At 30.3% G+C, this 21,630-nt stretch overlaps 4 protein-coding genes and 2 pseudogenes across 7 annotated transcripts; 4 read left to right on the top strand and 2 right to left on the bottom strand.

Annotated features, from left to right (window-relative positions):
* Positions 1–12: 12 nt before the first annotated feature.
* LOC105433756 (uncharacterized) lies at positions 13–1,172 on the bottom strand. Its single transcript, XM_025219990.2, has 2 exons — positions 849–1,172; positions 13–533 (listed from the first exon to the last, which is right to left on the bottom strand). The coding sequence occupies exons 1-2, from the start codon at positions 894–896 to the stop codon at positions 294–296; spliced, it is 288 nt and encodes a 95-aa protein (XP_025075775.1). The 5' UTR covers positions 897–1,172; the 3' UTR covers positions 13–293.
* A 2,674-nt stretch (positions 1,173–3,846) lies between these two features.
* On the top strand, positions 3,847–9,346 carry LOC105433709 (solute carrier family 22 member 3). The gene is made up of 8 exons (XM_011649136.3): positions 3,847–4,646; positions 5,102–5,443; positions 5,806–6,053; positions 6,168–6,454; positions 6,709–7,063; positions 7,184–7,425; positions 7,573–7,748; positions 7,926–9,346. Exons 1-8 carry the CDS (start codon positions 4,512–4,514, stop codon positions 8,217–8,219), a joined length of 2,079 nt encoding a protein of 692 aa, XP_011647438.2. The 5' UTR covers positions 3,847–4,511; the 3' UTR covers positions 8,220–9,346.
* On the bottom strand, positions 9,347–10,536 carry MED31 (mediator complex subunit 31). Its single transcript, XM_011649135.3, has 3 exons — positions 10,313–10,536; positions 9,935–10,024; positions 9,347–9,859 (listed from the first exon to the last, which is right to left on the bottom strand). Exons 1-3 carry the CDS (start codon positions 10,377–10,379, stop codon positions 9,546–9,548), a joined length of 471 nt encoding a protein of 156 aa, XP_011647437.2. The 5' UTR covers positions 10,380–10,536; the 3' UTR covers positions 9,347–9,545.
* A 58-nt stretch (positions 10,537–10,594) lies between these two features.
* On the top strand, positions 10,595–13,729 carry LOC105433757 (alpha-tocopherol transfer protein-like). Of its 2 annotated transcripts, XM_089085498.1 has the most exons (4): positions 10,595–11,003; positions 11,420–11,720; positions 12,064–12,427; positions 12,710–13,729. In XM_089085498.1, exons 2-4 carry the CDS (start codon positions 11,437–11,439, stop codon positions 12,968–12,970), a joined length of 909 nt encoding a protein of 302 aa, XP_088941624.1. In that variant the 5' UTR covers positions 10,595–11,003; positions 11,420–11,436; the 3' UTR covers positions 12,971–13,729. The 2 variants fall into 2 exon arrangements, with proteins under 2 accessions (XP_088941624.1, XP_088941623.1); XM_089085497.1 differs by having other exon boundaries at positions 10,684–11,720.
* A 455-nt stretch (positions 13,730–14,184) lies between these two features.
* LOC105434046 (alpha-tocopherol transfer protein-like) lies at positions 14,185–19,698 on the top strand (annotated as a pseudogene). Its single transcript, XR_016141445.1, has 4 exons — positions 14,185–14,304; positions 18,115–18,407; positions 18,705–19,068; positions 19,389–19,698. The product of XR_016141445.1 is annotated as an alpha-tocopherol transfer protein-like (transcript).
* Positions 15,337–17,460, top strand: LOC148937845 (alpha-tocopherol transfer protein-like; annotated as a pseudogene). The gene is made up of 3 exons (XR_016141446.1): positions 15,337–15,626; positions 15,706–16,053; positions 16,168–17,460. The product of XR_016141446.1 is annotated as an alpha-tocopherol transfer protein-like (transcript).
* Positions 19,699–21,630: the final 1,932 nt, after the last annotated feature.

Below are 21,630 nucleotides of genomic sequence, written 5' to 3' on the forward strand. Positions count from 1 at the left end.
AGTAAAGAAGAGTTTTTCATTCTTTATCAAAGTTTATTATATTTGTGTTTTTAATTTAAGATAACAATGACCAGAATGGTTTTTCTTAACAGTTGCGTCAAAGAGTATATTCCCTAAATTTAGTTAGTTCATTCAAACACACAGTAAAAAAATATCATCGCTTCTCACAATTTCGATCGATTTTGTTGAAATAATTATTTAAAAGCATATATTTTGACATAATTTTTAAAATGCAATCAGTGCCGTATAGCTATATGTCGAAGACGCACAATCAAGCTAGAAGAGATCTATTTCTAGAATATATCAGGTACGATCAAGTCATCATCGCCATATTCCTCATTGTATTCCTCGGCTCCGGGCGGCACGAAAATTCCACCAAGTACACCCGAGAGATTTTCACCCAACCCCATTGCCGAAGCTACCCCAAAGACCAATCTCATCATTAGCAGCCGCATAAAATTTACCACATTAGTCTCTTTGCTCTGCAGCGATAACTGCGTCGTTTTCTTCGATCTGCTATCTGCATATTGAATCTGCGCATTATGAAACAATTTTCAATGTTGAAATATTGTCAAAAAGCAATCAAACAGCATAAGAAGAGGGAGAAAAAATTAAAGTAAGATAACCCGAATTTCATACTATTAAATCTAACTTATTTATGAGATATCAAGTGTAAACGTTGTATAGTATAATAATAATAATAATAATAATAATAACAGAGTAGTAATTTGAACATTCTATTAGCTCGAAACGATATCCAGGGATGACACAACACATTCAAAGGCTAGTCGAATTTCCAAAAAGATCCAAAGAACAGAAAAAAAAGACTTGCGAAAATTGGTACTCACGCTGGTGCAGACGAGCAAAATTCCTAACAAAACTATTCGGACTCTCATACTGCGCTCCTTGGTACGCGCGATAATGACTTCCGGCGACGACGAGGGCCGGCCGGTTGTGCGCCAACTCGATGGCGGTCGGCGTTTATCAAGGAAAACGACGTCGCGATTTATTTGCGTACAAGCGAGGCATCCGCGCAACGAACGATCTGATGCGCCACGTTCGCCGAACAGAACTGAGGAAAATCGAACGAACGGCCAGTCTCCGTGAGAGTCGGCCTTTTTTCCACCACGACGCACGTCGTGTCTCGAGAAGAGAAGAGAAGAGAAGAGAAGAGAAGAGAAGAGAAAAGAAGAGAAGAGAAGAGAAAAGAAAAGAAGAGAAGCGTGGCATGGTCGAAACGCGATGACCCGCTCCCCCGAATGGCCAAGCGAAATCGACGCGTCGTCGATATACACACCGGCTATGAGATCGCAGAACCTAAGTTAGTCTACGATAACGGTACACGACGAAAAAAAGGCATTCAGGCCAGTCTTGGCTTCGCGCGTCGCGCGCCATAAGGTTGGACGCTAGTCATCGGACTCGTCACAGCTCGCTTCGCGGCGTACGACACGCGCGTTTATCGCTACATCATGCGTTTTCACGCTAGATCTGAGCAAATACTATTATCCAGCGCAATCATGGCTGGAAATTTTAACAGTTACGGTTGTTTATAATGTCGCTATTACCTCAAATATTATTACTGATAACTGGCAACTTTCTTCATCTTTTACGACATCTGAACATTGCTTTACAAGACGTTAACAAACATTGTATTACATTTAATAATATTTTGACAACAAAATTTAAATAATTTTGATTTTGATGCTCGGTCGCAGCGAGTGCTCGAAAAATTTTATCTAACGAAATCATAAAGCAATATCTGGATAACGCATTTTTTCCACCACAAAACTGGAAGATAAAATAAAATTTTGTACATGTTATTAGCAATTTATTAGGTTTGTAGATATTTTATTATTATATTTTGTATTAATTTGTTAAATAAGATATGAATTCCATGATAATCACGTGACAATTCACATGATACTTTCAATTTACTATCATCGTATCACTTTTTTACTACTTACTTTTTCTCGCGCGAGTAAAATCCTTTCTTCCGATTATTATCAACCCTGTACCGCTGGCCTGCTTAGTATCACACGGAAAAATGATGCGCGGCAAATCCCAAGGAGCTGCATGCTGCTAGAAAACGTAGGCTAGAAATTAGCCTGAATCGTAAGCGCCGATGAAATCTGGCACGGATCGTTAGCCGGCGCATCATCCATTTGTGCCGTATATTACGCGATGTGTTACGAAATTTTTTTACCCGTAATACCCATCCCCGTAATAATCTTAGTCGTCATTCTCGCGACTATCTTAGCTATCTATACTCGAGAAAACCACTCGTGATTCGAGCTACTTGGGAAATATATATCTACTTTTAGTAATACTCTAATAATTTCAATCGTAACAAATTCATTTCATTTCAATTTGCTTCTCCTTCTTTTTCTCCTTCTTCATACATCATGATGATCTATTCATCTATAGTGATTAGAGCAAAAAGATTTGCATTAAAGTGATTGGAACAAGTTGAAAAGAAGTTATGACTTTCTAGTTACCAAATTAATAATTATAACGGATAATAAAAATTTTTCATAATAATCCTTGTTGTTCATAATAATCCTTGTTTATTTTTTATCAATATGACAAGTGGTTATGTTCACCATTCTTGTATTCATCAAAGTCGAATGAAAATAAAGAGTCTTCTCTCCATAAATAGTAGAATATATGATTCATGAATGTCGATGCCGGTCGTGACGTCCGATCAATACTTAAAATTAAAACAATGATGATAATGACGATGGCGAAGAAAGAGAAATAGAATTTCCTTCAGATTTGATCGCCGATCCGTCTCGACGATGAACCACCAATGAAAGACAGGATGCGACCGGGACCGGACGTAACAGACTCGGCATACGCAAACAGTTCCAGAAACGAAGGAAACACCTCGGATCGTCGTCGTCGTCGCAGCAATGACACTCTGTCACCAATCGAGATAATGCCACTAAATATGGCATGGCTTCAAATTCATGTGTTAAAATAATTATTATAATAGAGATTCATTAGACAAGAGATCTTTGTTCATGTTTTTTGCAACGTCGAGTTTTTATAATGTCGAGTGTAATGTTATATGTTATTTTTATACAGAACGTCTTATTTTAAGCAAAACTTTTGGTGTCAAAAAAAAGATATATCGTATAAAAAAATTATTCTACGTTCCAAAGAGACATATAGAGAATAAGATCATTACGTGATCACATGAATCTTTTCGGAGCATTTAACATGCAATTATAGTGTAGCAGTTAAGATAAATTCAAAACAATGAAAGTCAATATCGACGTATCTGTTATTATGCGACAGGAACTACATACATTACTATAAACAGTGGTAAAGCGCTTGCGGAGTTCATAGACCCAACTGGGACATTATCTGACTCGTTGCAACAGTTCAGAATACATACCTATATAGGTACCTATATGTGATACATCGCGGAATTAAGGCACATTTCTCACAAATATACCACGAGAATAATTATTATTTGGAAAAGTGGTTCGTGCTAAGAAAATTCATATTGTTAATCCGTGTTGTTAACACGTGCGCGCGCGCGCCTACAATCATTTTTACGTCAACTCTTCAATTTCAATCGGCCGCGTAAATCGGCGAGTCGAGATTCACCACGTAATCATTCGCAATTATCGCGAACGCGTCATTAGATCCGATGTCTTGCATCTGGCTCAGCTCGAAAATTGAAAAATCGGTATTCCGTTATCGTCTCCCTTTCTCTCTTTCTCTCCCTCCCCCCTCCCCCCTCCTCTCTCTCTCTCTCTCTCTCTCTCTCTCTCTCTCCCCTTCCTCTATTCCTATTTTGTCTACATTTCGCGTTAGATATAATTTATAATAACGTATTACGATAGAGACGATTAAAGGAAATACGACCGGTAATGGTTACGTTAATCGCAGAATATTGGGTCATTATTGGCAAAAGATCACTTACTCCTCATGTATGTACCGCATACCGATGTGTATGTATCGTCAGGTATTGGAACAATAGGCCATATCATCGTCCTCCTCTGATTCACCTGCCATACGGTCTCCTCTTTCACGCCTCGCGTCCTGCAAGAGAGACGATTCCTGGTCGATCCTCTCTCTGTCAGTGCATGCTCTACCTTCGTATATGACACTTTGTTTAAATCTCGCATCGTATTCCACACGCTCGGCGCTCCGTCTCATGAAAGCGAACAATTTTTAAAATTATTCGTACTTTCTTAATTTTGATAAACTTGAGTAACTGATCAAATCTTAAATTCTTTCTCTGAATATAAATCATTAGTTTTACATATTACAAATATTTTATAAAAAGGAACTTCGGTTTTCTCGATATGTCGCAAATGGATCGAATATTCGATATAAACAGAAAGGGTGTTCAATTGATCTTCCAAAATTGCTTGTTCGCAAAGGAATGAACAAATGTGATTATACAAGGCTTGTGCCTTCAAATTGCAATCCGCATCGCACTTTTGACGGACTTAGTCGTCGGATTATCAAGGGTTGATGTGGAGAGATCGTCACTCACGATGAATGCGGAGGAAGCTAAAGTGGGCTGCTTTCAAATGGTGTTGGTGCTATTACTTGGGATAAACTATGTCATCGTCGCCATGAGTCACGCGTTGCCAGTTTTTCATAATTACACGCCAAAATTCTATTGTCAGGTAAGATGGTGTAAAGGAAATAAATTGCAGAAAGTTTTTATTTTCATATAACAGAATTATTATTTTAATTCAGTGATAAGTAAGTGTAAAGCAAGTGTGAACTCTAACGAAGAATGTGAATCTAAACCGTTGATACATTAAACTAAATATTAAAAATAAAAATATTTCATATTTCATATAAAATATAAAAATAAGAAAATATAAAACGAGGGGTAAAATTATAAAATTATGAAAAAGTATAATTATGACAAAGTAAATTATATTTAGCATAGATTTAAAATTTATTTAGATTTTTATATTTTGCTTTTGATTATCACATTAATTTCATCAAAAAATTAAATTAGTAAGAAAAAATTATTGTAAAAAGAAAAATTCGCTCTTTAGTCGCTCTTTAGTCGCTCTTTAGAATGCAATAATTTTATATCGTAAAATTCTTCTTTCTATGTACATCCCAGGTAAAAGATTCAACGAATAAAAGCTATGGCTGTCAAACCGCAGCGAATTCATCGATCGTCGCCAATTTAACTTTCGCAACGTCGGAAGTGTCGATCCTTACGTCCTGTTCCGGCCAATATCGCTTCGTGACGGAGTTTGCGGAGAACAGCGTAATCACCGAATGGGGTTTAGTATGCGAGAAACGGTACCTGTCTTTTCTGGGGCCGACCGTTTATTACATCGGGGTACTTCTGGGTGCAGGGATTACCGGATTTCTAGCCGATCGTATCGGCAGACTTCCGGTCCAAGCGATATGTCTTTACGCGCAAGGCACGATGGCGGTCGCCCTCTACATTGTGCAGGTGAAAAACGTTCCACTACAATGTTGGAAATAATATCGAATAAACTCAATCATTTTATGCTTTAAAAGACAAGAAAGTTCAAATTTGAAACACGAGGAAGTCACATTTATATTAATATTTCCACGTTCTTAAAATAATAATACTTTAGAGTGTTATCGCACTTAATTCGTTGTAACAAAATTACGATACAAAACACGATAAGTTAATTCTTTTCATTTATCGATAAGTTACTTCGCAGTTCAATATTATATATTTAATATTTGAGTAAAAGAAACATTATTGGTGCGCAAAATTGTTTATTTTTATTCGTATATAACAATTAAAATTTAGAAATGTTAAAGGGAGGAAATTTGCGTCTTTAGAGCTATCCTGCGTTTTTGGCGCTCCGTGGTCTTCAAGGAGTATTCGTTCAAGGCTTGCAGAATTCCACATATATTCTCTCCCTGGAACTATTTCCAACGCGATCTCGCACTCTCATCTCATTAATTATGCAAATCTCTTGGTCAATCGGCCTCATTCTGCTAGCAGTATTCAGCTACGTGATTCCCGATTGGCGAATTTTACAGTTGGCTGTTTCTGTACCCACCGCAATTACTGTACTGTACATTTGGTAAGGAAAAAAAAAAAAAAAAAACACGAGGAAAGAAAGAAACAGCTGATGAAAGAAAAATTAAAATTTGTATACATTGAATTTGTAAAGCTGACATTATATTATGTGTAATAGGATTATACCGGAATCACCGAGATGGTTATTGGCTAGAGAAAAATTGACGGAGGCCGATATGGCGCTCGAAAGAATTGCAAAGTATAACAGCTGTTGCATCGGATCGCGAACAAAGAATATTCCTGTGCAAGAAGTATGCGTGAAAAGTAATATAACTCCGATAAAACCGGAGAGAAAGTCACGTGTCCCTAGTATCGAATTTAAGAAAACCAAAGCAGATGAAAATCAACAAGAAGAATCTACGAATTTATTAAACGGCATAGAATCAAATGAACAAAAAATTACAGGTGCATAATACAAACCCCTTTCAATATGCACAAGTTATATATGACAATAGAAAAGTATTATATAAGAATTAATTTCCTTTTAACTTAAGAATATTTTATGTGTGTGTGTGTGTGTGTGTGTGTGTGTGTGTGTGTGTGTGTATACACACGTGTGTATATACACACACGTATAAAATATTCTTAAGTTAAAAGGAAATTAATTGGATATAATTCATAAAATTTCATAAATTCTAAATGAATTGAGTTCATTTCAGAGAGAACTTCAGTAACCGATTCGACCACTTCGAAAAACAGATTTTCCAATATAGAATTACGCTCAGAGGCACCAAGTTTAGCAGAAAATTTTGACAAGGGGCATTTACCTTCGAGTTCAAAATGCAATCGAAGATCAAAGATGATGACGCAATCGAAATGCGATCAAAGAATTTCCTTGAAAGACGCGGAGGAAGTAGTGTTACGTAGAGCAAAGAAAGAAAAAACCTGTGAAAATGAAGATAAAATGGAAGATAGTATCAAGAAACAAAGTCGGATCAAAATAAATTTAACATTCAAGAATGCAATCAAGTCGTCCATATTAAGAAAATACGGTGCTATTATGATTTACCAATGGTAAAATATTTTTACAAATAATTTTTAGTCTTAATTTAATAATTTCGATTTATTTTTACTTCTGGAATAATGTAATAATAAGCTCTTTTAAATGTTTATCTTTATTTAATTTTATTTAAGGTGGATATCCGCAATAGCATCTAGCATATTTGACGATCTGGCGCCAAGTTTTTCAATTAATAGACACATTACGTTTGCCCTAGGCGGAGTTCTCGAAATGGCAACATACACATTTGTGTATTTTGTATTATCTAGATACGGTAGACGATTGCCAATGTGCATATATCAATCTCTCAATGGCATTGTTTGTATTTTAATAGCGGTTTTTTTCATTTTAATCCCTACCACTGCACTATGGACTGGTAAGATAAAAATAAATAAAATAAAGAAGATATTGTTTTCTGTATGATGCATACTTATAAATTATATAGAGTTATGAGACTCTATATCATAAGATTTAAATTCACTTTTTCGCAAATCTTTCTAACATATATATATTTTTATTTCAGATTTCGTAAAAACGATAATATTGCTTTTTGGCAGAGTAACTATTACGAGCACTCTCTCTGTTGTCTATTTATATACTGTTGAAATATTCCCAACGATAATACGAGGTAGCTGCTTAGGCTTATGTGTGATATTTGCAAAAATTGGCAGCTTAAGTATGCCATATTTATTATTATCGGTACGTATCTACTTATCTTGTTTGGAAAATTTCTGTCTATTTCTAAGTACCTTTTTCAAAGAATTTGTTTTAACTTGTCGCGGTCTGTTTTACTTGTACTACTTTCTATGTATCGAGAACGATCAGTTGCGAGATAGATAATTGGTATATTGAAGATGCAAATAATTTTGTTATCAGAGGCAACACATATCACTTCCCATACTGTTACTAGTCATTGGAATATTATGCTTTGTCTCCGGTGCTTTGACTTTGATTATCCCGGAAACGTTAAATAAAATTCTACCAGATCAAGTGGAAAATGTAATTGTTGGCAACAGTATTTGCAAGAATGATGTCAATACAGAAAATGAAGTAAAGGAAGAAGATAGGACAGAAAGGCAAATTCTAAGGGAGAAACTCTTTTCAGAAGATTGGGTGGATGCTGGCAATGGAATTCTGGTGAATTTTACAGAAAATAAAAATACCGAATAATTTGATGGTGAAATATGATAATTTTGTATCATATATGATGTATATTATTTTCGGACTTACTTTATTTCTTATAAATCATTATATAACTCTACCAGCGTGAAATATTTAAGATTAGTTAAGTAATTTTTTTAAAATGATTATCTATATGTATTATACACATATATGCATATATGTATTGATGATGGCATTCTCACATTTATAGAGACAGATATTTAAATTTTGAGCATAAAAAAATAGCATAGTAAGTTAACATTTAAGAATAAGAAAAAAACTCAGAAAATATTCAGAGAAGATAATTTGATAGAAAGAGACGATATTTTAAAAAATATGGCGATTTTTAAAATTTTGTGTACATATTGTTATGATTAAACCCAGAGAGATCTATCATATTTATTCACTAATTCTTGATTGGATTAAATACTCAGACATAGAGTATATGAAAAACAATCTAAAATATTAAAATTTAAATATGTTATTATCATATCTACGAGACATTGATATTTACACTACAAATTAAGCTTTAGCTTTATCTTTTCTCGTTGCTTTTTTCAATTCGTTCACGCAAACGGCAATTCTTTTCTTATTTCCATTTCTAATAAGCATCGTAAAACTGTTAAATTATATCCCATCTAGAATGAATGCAGACTATTATTCTCGAGTCACACTATTCAGTCTGAGGATAATCATAATGCCAAAAGGTATCTCTTTCTACTAGACTTGCATTTGCTATAATGATAGAGAATAAATATGATGAGAACATGCTTTGATAACAAGATTGCATAATTTTAATTTATGCAATTTTTGTCTAGTTTAACTATTGTTATCCTGTACTCATTTCAGATAAGATATAGTTCAATGAATAAAAATATACAAATATTTTGACAAAGATAAAACACAAATGCAATAATGATAAACAACAAAAATTAATAATAGCGATTTTATTATTGATGTATTGATTTGTTTTTGCTTTTATATATATATATATATATATATATATACATATAGAGGACTATTTAAAACTTGACAGCAGATCTTGACAGCACAATTACAGAAACGCAATATTATGTCGAAATATATACATACAATAATTATAAGACTGACAGGTAAAAATAAACTTTATCAACGCATTTCTTTCCCGACTTCTTTAATAAATAATTTATTTGTATTTATACAAGAAAGAATGTGATTTAATGACAAAAATAAGGTTTTGAGTTATCACAGAGCAATAATAACTTAAATCAATCAGTTCTTATAAAAAACTAACATATTGAAAAGATCATATAAGTGCTCCATTTTGTATATATGAGATGAATATAATCAAAGCATTCAAGGAACTTTGGGTTGGGCAATACCATTGTTCTGAGAGTTAGCATGTTGCGTTTGTTCTACAGCTGTTTGCAAAAGTCTTGTTCTACGTCTTGTATAATGTTGCCACAGTAAAATCTGTTGATCGTCAATAAACTTTGTACATTGAGAACTCACAACTTCCCTTCTAAAGTGCTCATATTGCAATAAATCCAGAAAATACAAGCACATAGGGTACTTTAAATACTTGGCATATTCAGGTTCTTTCCAATATAATAAATATTTAAGGTAATTAATAAAGGTCGTATCTTTGAAATAGCCACGCTGTGCTAAAACTAGAATTACATTAATTATAAAATAAAGTTATCTTTTAAAACTAAATAAGAAATACAAGGATTATTTTTGCTTACAATTCAGATAATTTGGATTAGCAAGGCATTGTACAAATTCTAATTCAACCTGGAACCGTAGTCGTTGTTGATCATCTGTCTCTGGTGCCCCTAAAATATAAATTTTTAGATATATTCTTCTTTCAAGATGAAATCTTTTAAATCAAAAGAAAACTCCTTTTATTAACTCTGTAATGATATAACGTGATATACAATAACATTAGTTATAATATTGTTTAACAGATTAAAAACAGATTAAAACAAAAATATTGTTATATTAAATAATTTTTCGAAATTTGCTTTAATTATATATACAATATATTAAAAGTTATAGCACTATATAATATGAAAAAGTTAGGTTATTTCATATAAACACATGGTTATAAACGCATTCCATACCGTTCATTCCAATAAAAGATGGTTTTCTGCCTTTCATGAGCCCCGGCGGATCATCCAGTCGGTTCATAGTACATCAACTTTTGTCAGATATTTGATACTGCTATCGTTTTTATTTTTTACAACAAACGTAGTTGATAATGACAATAAAGATTTAAAACTTTTTCACTGTACTGAAGTCTCTCGCAAGTCGATTCGCCATTCTCGCCTACTATCAACATGTCGATCGCAGCGCCAATCAGTCAACTGATGTATGTATGTAATTTTTTGTGCATGTACGAATATACGCATATATGCATAAAGAAATAATCACTTATATAACATGTACAATTATTCAGTTGATAAAACTCATCACTCTTTTATATGGAAAATTGATGTTAATTATCAAACAAAAGTTATAAGTATAATTTTCTGAGACATGTTTTTTTTGTCATCTACGATTCCCTGAGATTTACTATAAAATAATTGCTTCTTATTAATTATAATTAATATAATTAAGATTAATCATTTATGATTACGACTTATATGCATATTTATAAAACTTTTATACATAAAATATAATAAATATTGAAATTATATAATGCAAAGCATGCAAAGTAATAAGATTATAGAGAAAAATTGTTTTTAATAAAAAATGATGCATCAGTCTATAATATTTCTGTCAAGCCATCAAGAATTTAATTCGTGACTCGAGGTAAATATAATTATATATTAATCACTCACCATATTTTCGTGCTATAAAATGCAAATCTTTGAGTTAGCGCGCGTAGTGGTACTTTGGCAAGTCGATGAGCAACAATCAAGTTTTCGAGCTGATCAAGCAAGTTCTTTTTTAAATCTAAAATTAAAAAAATATGTTTCATCTCGATTAACATAACACATTTATTTGCATTAGCACACATTTTCGAAATTATTTTTTATACTTCTCTCTCTCTCTCCCGTAACTTAGATATTAGTTAAAATAATTGTTTTTAATATCAAGTGATTAATAATTTCAATTTTTCATCCAACTGGTTTTGGAAGATCAAATGCTTATGTAACAGAGACAATATTTCAAATAATTCAATTACCTTTTCAATAAATGTTAAAAAAAATTTTTTATATTAATAGAAAAGTGTGCAAGTGATATGTCGTTGATCAAGAGAATTACTTATGAAGAAGAAAAAAAGAAAAATCCCGAGTTAAAAGATTCGGATATACAAATCCTAAAAGAATGGTCTATGAAACAACCGCATCTTCCGAAAATTTTAGACATAGAATATGTTTTGTTCCTGCATAGTAATTACTATCGTATTGAGGCTGCTAAAAACACTATCGAAGATTATTATACATCCAGAACTCATATGCCAGAATTTTTCTCCGACCGCGATCCACTTGGAACAAAACAATTGCGGGAGATATTTAAAGTTACGTAAGTATTAAAACATGTTTTTATATAATCAAGTGTATTTTGGCAGTTTATTAAAATAATACGAATTGTGAGATTTTAGAATATATATAGATGTGTGTGTGTGTGTGTGTGTGTGTGTGTGTGTGTGTATCATATCATTTAAATTTTGTGTCTAAAATCTAAAATTTGAATATATTTCCAATTTTTTTATTTATCTAAAATAAATATTTGCAATATAACATCCAAGAAAATAAAAAAAAAATAAAATAACAAAATATAAAAAAAACTGTCAAGCGTAATTTAACAAATATACAAATAAAATTTATTTCAATTGCACATTAAACAATGAAATTTGTTTAAAAAGAGCGCAGATAACATTGTCAATGCCAACGAAGGAGGGATACAAACTTGTTTACTCAAGATTAATAGATTATGAACCATCACATTTTGTTTATAACGATGTCATGAAATATTTTTCTATGGTTGTCGATTTGTGGTTGTACACCGAAGGAACTGCCGAAGGCCATATAATTATCATAGATATGGCAGGTGTTACTTTCGCTCATGCTGGTCGACTTAGTCCCATAGGAATTAAGAAATATCTTTATTATTTACAAGAAGGTATACCAATCAGACTCAAAGGTTTGCATTTTGTCAATACAAATGCAGTCATGGATATTATTTTGTCAATGATGAAACCATTTATGAAGAAAGAATTAATGAACATGGTAAGAACAATAAAGAGATTTTATATTAAAAATAAAAGTGTTCCATATATATATATGTGTAAATTACTTACTTGATTATAGATCAATTTTTCTTAATTCTTGATTAATTTCTCTTCAAATTTTATTTAAAATCAGAAATTGTATATTAAAAGTTGAAAAATCGCAATGAATAACGGTAATATTTTCAAAAAAGTAGAGTTAACATTTAATTATTTTGTTTCTAAAATTTTTTGGCTAGATATAAGACGCATTCTACATAATATATTTTCCACGTGTTTTCAGTTACATATTCATCCCACAAAAGATACGCTGGCCAAATTTGTACCATTGGAAGCATTTCCTTGCGATGTAGATTTAGATGGGAAAGGCAGACCGTGGAAAGAACAACAAGAGGAGCAATTGAAAAAGTTGGAGGATCATCGCGAATGGTTTCTACAAGATGAAATCTCAGGTCGTGTAAATGAAGCCTTAAGAGTAGGCAAAAGCAAGACGATGGATTTATTCGGAATCGAAGGAAGTTTTAAAAAATTGGATATAGATTAATTTTTTTATTTCTTTATGACAAAACCATATGAAAAATATTACTTAGAATACATTCGTTTTCATCATATTTTATATTTATTATCTAGTTTTTTATATACATCTGACAATTATAATAGGCAAAAAAATTTTATAATAATAAAAATAACATAAATTATTCGAAATTAATTTATTAGTCGACCAAATGTTTTTTGTAAAAATAATTCAATTTATTTCAAGTAAAATTAAAAATTTTATTTAAAAAAATAATTTGCATCTAATCTATGATATTGATATTTATGATAGTCTACGATACAATATAAGTAAAAAAATTTCTAGAAAAATATCAATTTGTAACAAATATTTAACGTGTTAATTATTCTTCTTAACTTTAAGTATGATTTACGTATTATATTATAGTGTTGGTAACTCTGACATGAGACGCACAAACATCCGGCAATTTAAATTTGCAATGTCATCTTATTGTTTTGTAGCCTCACAAGTTTCTTACATAAAGAAACTTTATTAATTCAAATTTGTCTTGAACTTTGACCTTCTATGGTTATTAAAATCTTGTGTAATAAGTATCTCATACATATCTCATATATTAAACGTGATGTTATTATAAAAATCAAAAGATGAATTTATGGCATTTTAACTGACATTCTTATAAATTTGAACAATAAAAGCAATCATTATATCAATAGAGAATGCACTTTGTACATTATATATATATATATATATATATACATATAATTAATTATAACAATATAATTAATTTTCTATATATGTACATATATATATATATATATATATATATATATATATACATATATAAAAAATTAATTCAGCTAAATTAGTTCTTAGAATCATTAGATATAATTCTATCACAATTCATATCAGCTTCTTACGATCGAAAAGAATAAAAAGAATTAACATATAGATATCAATAATCAGATAATACAATGTACTAACTCTTGGAAACAGTAAAATGTATATAACAACAGAAACAATATAATCAGAAAAATGCAATCTATAATAGCGTATTATTCAAATAATTATATGCTATTATCGATATTTTTTTTTATCATTTAGTTAATAATATTTAACTTATAAGATCAAAATTACTCTTTGGACTTTGACGATTACGTGATCATAACTACTCTACATATTTTCGTTTTTGTAAAGGAACTTGTAACTTGGAAGCAATCGTTCTCGGTGTCGAACGCTCGGACATTCTCCTTTAGAAATCAGTGTGTAATCGACTTATCGCGTGCGCAGTAGTGATATTCTGTGCTGTGTTACCAGCATTTGTAGGACAGATCCACCTGTGAATATCCGGTTAAAGAATAGTCAAGGTAGGTTAACGTGATCTAATTTTTTTTCTAGCTAAAAATATTATTTCAATTTTTCTACAGAGAGTTAATTGCGCTAACTATGGAAAGTTTATTACTTAAAAACATAAACGAAAGGAGAGTCCAATAAATATGGTTGAAATTATTTGTAAATAAAGTTTTAAGTCACTTTTTTATTTATTAATTAAAATGAATTTTAAAAAATTCACTTCAATTTATACAATAAAATGATATTAGTAATTATCATATTTTATTTTTAATTATTAACACACACACACACACACACACACACACACACACACACACACACACACACACATACACACACACAGCAGCAGCAGTAGAGAAATAGAGAAGAAAATATATATAAATATGAAATAAGGCCATATATATATATATATATATATATATATATATATATATATATATATATAGAGAGAGAGAGAGAAAATGCTAAGAACCTTGGCATTTTATATATATATATATATATATATATATATATATATATATTGGCATTTTATATATATATATATATTTATATATATATATAAAATGCCAAAGTTCTTAATTTTTCAAATGCCTTGCTTAATGACATCATTATAAATTAGTAAAACATTGTATCATTTGTCATTGTAATTGAATAATTTGCATAGTTATTTATTCTGTATTATTTATTCTGTAGCCATATTTTGTTACTTTCGACAAATTTAAAAGTTTTATTAATACACATATATATATATATGTGTATACATATATATACGTATATATAAGCGTCAATATTGTTTATCAATGTCATATGTCTAAATAAAAATAAGTATAAATTTTAAAGAATTTTTTAATAAAGAATTTTTTTCACTAATATATTTGGCCTATTTCGATTACTGAAAAATATTATTCGCGACAACAGCAACGTAACGATGTAATTCCAACCTCGCTTGTAATTATATTTCTCGTTCTTCTTAAATTCTCGCATAAATTCTTAGGCAAAAGATTATCGATATAAACGAAGATATCGATCGCTCTCGTAAAGCAACGATGTCCGCACTACCGAATCGATACGTTAGTATAGAAGAAGAATGCAAACGGAATCCGGAACTCAAGATGTCAGATTTGCAAATGTTGAAAGATTGGATGGAAAAGCAACCTCATTTGCCGCGAACAGAAATGTTGTATCTTGTTATGTTTTTGCACAGCAATTATTATCGCATAGAACCAACCAAGAAGACGATAGACAATTTTTTTACTATAAGAACGCTTTTACCAGAAGTATTCTGTAATAGAGATCCAATCGCGTGGAAAGAATTGCGGAAAGCCTTTTCTGTCATGTGAGTTATCTTGACAAATTATTAAAATTACCAAGTATCATAAATATTATAAGAATATAAAAAAGAATTTTAATAATAGAGCAGCTATACCACTAGAGCAAAGAACCAAAGAAGGATATATAATGACGCTAGCTAAATTTCTGGATCCAGAGAATGCCATAAATATCTATTTATGACATGCGAGGTGCAAAATGTGACACTAGGCACCACCGCAGGGCAACTCATTATCCTTGATGCAGCTGGTTTATCGCTTGGCCATGTGACTAATATCATAGCTAATATAGTCGGAATGAAAAAAATTTTATTCTACATACAAGAAGCTGCTCCGATTCGATTAAAAGCCTTACATATACTGAACGCTATGCCAATAGTAGATACGGTATTGAATCTGATGAAACCTTTTTTGAAGAAGGAATTGATAGATCTTGTAAGTCGACGAATATATTAGATATAATATATAGATTTTAAAGTCTGTCTTGTTGAAAAAAAAAAAGAAAAAGAAAATCTACATATTATATCAACTGCATATATATTATTTCAGCTACATTTTCATTCAAATATGGAAACTGTGAAGGAATTCTTGCCTATCGAAGCTTTGCCAAACGAATACGGTGGGAAAGCGGGATCTGTCAACGAAATAGCTGCCAAGCATATCAAATTATTGGAAGAATATCGCGATTGGTTTCAGTATGACGAAGTTGCTGGACGAGTGAACGAATCCTTGAGAGTTGGCGAATGCCAAAGTATAGATAATTTGTTCGGTGTGGACGGTAGCTTTAAGAAGTTAGAAATAGATTAATCGATGGAATTCAAATTTCTTCAGAAAAATTTTTATTAATTCTAGTGCTTTCTCTTTTTTCTCCCCCTCTATCCTGTTTACCCTACTTTCCTTTCCTTCTCTTATCCTGCTGCTCTTCTCTCTCTCTCTCTCTCTCTCTCTCTCTCTCTCTCTCTCTCTCTCTCTCTCTCTCTCTCTCTCTCTCTCTCTCTCTCTCTCTCTCTCTCTCTCTCTCTCTCTCTCTCTCTCTCTCTCTCTCTCTCTCTCTCTCTCTCTCTCTCTCTCTCTCTCTCTCTCTCTCTCTCTCTCCCCCCCCTCTCTCCTCCCTCTCCTCGTTCCCGCTCTCCCCGCCCCCTCTCTTTCCCCCCTCCTTTTCTCTCTATCTCTCCATCTTCCTCTCGTCTTCCCTTTCTCTTTTTTCTTGTTCTCTCTCTCCCTTCCATCTTTCTCTCTCTCTCTCTTCAAGTGCTACAAAGTATTACATTTTTACACCCAATCATTTTATTATATGCTTGTAAGTTATATTACATTGATTATAAAAATAAGTAAAAAAAAAGAAGGATCGATACAATATAATTTAATCTATCCAAATAATTTAATAATTATAGTTAGTTTGTGACTCGGTTTGTATGCATAAAAATAAAAATAATTGTTACGTAACTAAGTTACTGGAAAATTACTGTAGCCCGTTCTATGTACGCACACGTATTCATTACTCGTTAATCAAGTGTTTCTTCAATTGTTTGTGCCGCAAAGAAGCGCTACTGGGATCTTGATCCATACATAATGTATTAGAATAATATAATGCCCGTGGAAGTTACACGTATCGCAACACGTAATTTTACACATATCTAATTATGACTGATTTATAATACAAATTAGACTCGCATATCTGCAGTAGAGAACCATTTTCCGCAGTGCTTGTCAAGTTTGTGAGTTGTTCGGTGTATTTTTTCTAACTTTAAAATATTGCGTTAAAAACTTGAAAAAAAAAAGATAGAAAAGTGTTTCTTATTAGGTAATTATTACATTAATAAAAGATTATATTTAAGAATATTCTCAAGTTATATTCAATTCACACATTAATTTACATGTGTATTTAATAACAGATATGCTTGTACACACACGTACTGCTCTCTCTCTCTTTCTCTCTCTCTCTCTCTCTCTCTCTCTCTCTCTCTCTCTCTCTCTCTCTCTATATACTCGTAAATTTCTAATATTCATATACAATATTATACATTATGTTATACAATAACAATAATGTAATATTAGAAAAATTAAAAATAAAAATAAATATTAAAAATCAATTCTAACCAGTAACCTGCAGAACTAAACTATCTCTAAAAATAAGTAAGAAAAAAAAAGATACGTTTATTTGTCGATATATTTTTTACACATATTTTTATACAATTGTTGGTCAAGAAATAACACAATTAGAACATCTCAAATTTATGGCAATTTCCAGATATTACTAATTCTGCTTGATTTAATCAGTTCCTACTTGATGTAAAAGTTTACTGTTAAAACTAACTTTTTAATATTAGAAACTATTTAAAAAATTCTTATTTCTTAATCGATAACGCATTATATCTAAGTAAAAAAATGTTTCCCCAATTGAGCTGTCTGTAGGAAGATAGTAAAAACTGACTGATTCCTAACTTATAATTAACTTTTCTCTAAAATCAAATATATCTTGTGCTGGAATTCAAGCTAGATCTTAATGTCAATGATGAAAAGAATCACATTGGAAGAAGAAATGAAGAAGAATCCTCAATTGAAGTTATCCGATATACAATTATTAAGAGAATGGTGCGAGAAGCAACCACACTTACCAAAAATTGAGGATAGCTTTCTGGCCCTATTTCTTCATAGCAACTATTATCAAATGGAACCGACAAAAAATATAATTGAAAACTATTATACAATTAGAACACATGCACCAGAATTTTTTTCCGATCGGATCCGCTCGGAGGAAAGGAGTTACGACAAGCATTTCAAGTTCAGTAAGTAATTTCAATTTTACTAGCATAACTGATTCATATATGTATAAACAGATAATTTAGAATATTTTAAATATATTAAGTATGATATACAATTTTAAAATTTAAGAAGTAAAGTCAATTTTATAAAATATATAAATATAGTAAAAGATTTAATTATAAGTAGAGAGATTTTATATGTGTGTGTGTGTGTGTGTGTGTGTGTGTGTGTGTGTGTGTGTGTGTGTTTCAAAAATATAACTTTTTCTAATATTTTAATATATACATTGATTTATTAATAAATTAATTTAACTTATAAAGAATCGGTACGCTTCTGAAAGAAACAACAAAGAATGGCTACAGAATCGTGTATGGGACACTTTTGAACGCCGATCCTTCTCTCTACGTCTACAATGATAGCGTTAAATTAAGTATGATGTTAAACGATGTATGGCTTCTGACAGAAGGTACAACCAATGGATATATCTTTCTCTCCGATGTTAGTAAGCTATCTTTCGGTCATATTGCGCGAATGAATCCACTGAGTCTCAAGAAACTTCTACGTTATATTCAAGAAGCGATACCGATACGCTTAATAGAAATTCATGTCTTAAACGCGCCATCCGCTATGGAAGTATTCATGAATATGACAAAACCTTTCATGACAAAAAAAATGATAGATATGGTAGGTGTTACAAATAAATCAATTAATTTAATTATAATTATTTAACAGCAATATTCACGTTTTTGATAAATGCATTTATTCGTACCAGACATAGAATGACAAAAGACGTAGAATAATAAAAATCAAATAAATCTAAACATTACGATTTTTTTAATTATATCTTTATAATTATACATAATTTTTGATCATGCCTTCTATAAATACTGAAATTTTTATATCTAGTTGCCCGTAACATTACAAAGTTTTAACTCGAAAAGATTACAGTAATTTCAATTACAGTAATTTTAAATAAGTTTTCTTAAATCACTTAACCCGCCTAGATACATTTCCACTCATCGTTGGAGACCCTTCCCGAATATATCCCAATAGATACGCTACCAAACGAAATGGGTGGAAAAGCTGGTTCTATACACGAATTAGCTAAAATTGAAATAAAAAAACTTGAGGATTATCGCGAATGGTTTCTGATGGACGAAGCGACCGGACGTGTTAACGAAGCATTGAGAATCGGCAAAAGCAAATTAGCAAGTGATTTATTCGGTGTAGAGGGTAGCTTTAAAAAGCTTGATATAGATTAATAAAGTTTATATATATATAAAAGTTGTAAGGAATAATTAATTATAAATCATATGAAACTATATATATATGTATATATATATATATATATATATATATATATATATATATATATATGATTTATAATTAATTATATATACATATGATTTATAATTAATTATTCCTTACAACTTTTATATATATATATATATATATATATATATATATCATATGAAACTATATATATATATATATATATATATATATATATATATATATATATAGTTACAATTTTTTTATAATATACTTTTATTTTACACTTTGTACTTTATAATCATTCCATTATCTATCTATCCAAGTTGAAAAAAAATTCTTTATACAAGAACGTCGTATTCGCTGCGTCGTAATCTTTTTAGCATTTTAATAATATTATACACAGAATCGATGTATTGCTATAACAGAATAACAATATAAAATTTTATCAACAATATAAAATTTTATTTAAAGTCATATAGCGCTAAAGATTGAAGAAAAGTTTTGATAAATCGTAATCGCTATTTTAATATTTTTCATTAAAAGAAATTAAAAATTCTGTTGAAGGATATTCTTTTTATGACATCCTGTATGTCTGCTTGTTATCTCGCAAGTAAGTAACAACAAAAAATGAAAAAAGGAATATGAGCGCTTACTTAAACGTTACTAGAAGAAAAATTTATATATATATAATAGGAATCTAAAGTAAACAAATGCAACAAAATTTTAATATATTACATGAATATATTAATGTGAATATATTAATTAACATCGACAATCTAAATATATAAGATTTAATGAATAATTTTGAACATATTTTTGTTCTCTAATAGTATTATAAAAATTTGTATTATAAAAGAAATGGAATATTTATAATTAAGCGTTAGAATTGGTAAATTATATTTAGAGAACCTTACTCAATAAATCTAGCAATTATTTAATGTTTTTAATCAATAAATAATGAATATAATATCAACTAACACGTTTCTTTCAAATATATTTCCATTTATCAAAGACAGATATAAATTAAATTATTTTATAATAGTCTTCTTGATAAAAACGCTATTTAATTTAGTTCAGCAAAGAAATAATTTCCATTGAAGTAATAATAAAGAAATTTTTTTTAACTTTAGCATGTAATTTTTAAAAAATCATAGGACATCTGAAATAATTATTACATTTTGGTTGACAAAAATTTTTAATAATTTAATAATTTAATAATTTGTTTGATATATATATATAAGTAATTTTTAAAAATTGCAAAAAATTGCATGTTATTTATTTATTATTGCATGTTATGTATTTATTAAGAAATATAATAAAAATATTACCTGCTGCCAAATATATTTTTAAATGTAAACTTTTCCGTCTTTAGTTATTTTTATTTGTTGAAGATAGTAACTGCATATCTGCAACTATCAGTCGTGAAGGCTAATCTCTGAATATATCAAATCGACAAAGTGCATTTTTTGCGTTTATTGTAATGCTATTATAGTGCCTATTAATATAATCTTCAGCACGTCAATGACAAACGCTATTTTCACATGATACTTGCGTATTTCTTAAAGTCACTCTAATAGATTTGTTGAGAAGTGATTTCTCTTTCGTGACACAAACGCTTTTAAAAATGTGATAGTCATGCGTATAAGCTAATAATAGAATACTAGGTATTATTAAATATAGATCTGTATTCATTTGTTTGAATGCAGTCAATACTTTACTACAAAAACTATACTCTTATATCTGTCATTTTTTAAATCCTTTTTTAAATATTAATAGAAAAATTATTTTTGATATAATCAATGCAATTAGTCAAGCAAATAAGAATTAATACTAATTAATATATTTGGACATAATAAATTATTAAAATTGTAATGATAGACATCTCGCATATTAGATGTGTTTACTTTATATCATATCAACTTTTCTATTTATTTATATATATATATATATATATTTTTTTTTTTCATAATT

This window comes from Pogonomyrmex barbatus, unplaced genomic scaffold (genome assembly GCF_055798465.1).
Source record: "Pogonomyrmex barbatus isolate J1 unplaced genomic scaffold, ASM5579846v1 scaffold10, whole genome shotgun sequence".
NCBI lineage: Eukaryota > Metazoa > Arthropoda > Insecta > Hymenoptera > Formicidae > Pogonomyrmex > Pogonomyrmex barbatus.

Bases quoted from the DNA above. Each gene is read 5' to 3' on its own strand.
- LOC105433756 (XM_025219990.2), bottom strand. From the start codon at position 896: ATGAGAGTCCGAATAGTTTTGTTAGGAATTTTGCTCGTCTGCACCAGC. The intron at 534-848 runs GTGAGTACCAAT...CATAATGCGCAG, and splicing joins TTTTGCTCGTCTGCACCAGC to ATTCAATATGCAGATAGCAG.
- LOC105433709 (XM_011649136.3), top strand. From the start codon at position 4,512: ATGAATGCGGAGGAAGCTAAAGTGGGCTGCTTTCAAATGGTGTTGGTG. The intron at 7,064-7,183 runs GTAAAATATTTT...ATTTTATTTAAG, and splicing joins GCTATTATGATTTACCAATG to GTGGATATCCGCAATAGCAT. The intron at 7,749-7,925 runs GTACGTATCTAC...TTTTGTTATCAG, and splicing joins TGCCATATTTATTATTATCG to AGGCAACACATATCACTTCC.
- MED31 (XM_011649135.3), bottom strand. From the start codon at position 10,379: ATGAACCGACTGGATGATCCGCCGGGGCTCATGAAAGGCAGAAAACCA. The intron at 10,025-10,312 runs GTATGGAATGCG...TTTATATTTTAG, and splicing joins ATCTTTTATTGGAATGAACG to GGGCACCAGAGACAGATGAT. The intron at 9,860-9,934 runs GTAAGCAAAAAT...ATGTAATTCTAG, and splicing joins TAATCCAAATTATCTGAATT to TTTTAGCACAGCGTGGCTAT.
- LOC105433757 (XM_089085498.1), top strand. From the start codon at position 11,437: ATGTCGTTGATCAAGAGAATTACTTATGAAGAAGAAAAAAAGAAAAAT. The intron at 11,721-12,063 runs GTAAGTATTAAA...TTGTTTAAAAAG, and splicing joins CGGGAGATATTTAAAGTTAC to AGCGCAGATAACATTGTCAA. The intron at 12,428-12,709 runs GTAAGAACAATA...ACGTGTTTTCAG, and splicing joins AGAAAGAATTAATGAACATG to TTACATATTCATCCCACAAA.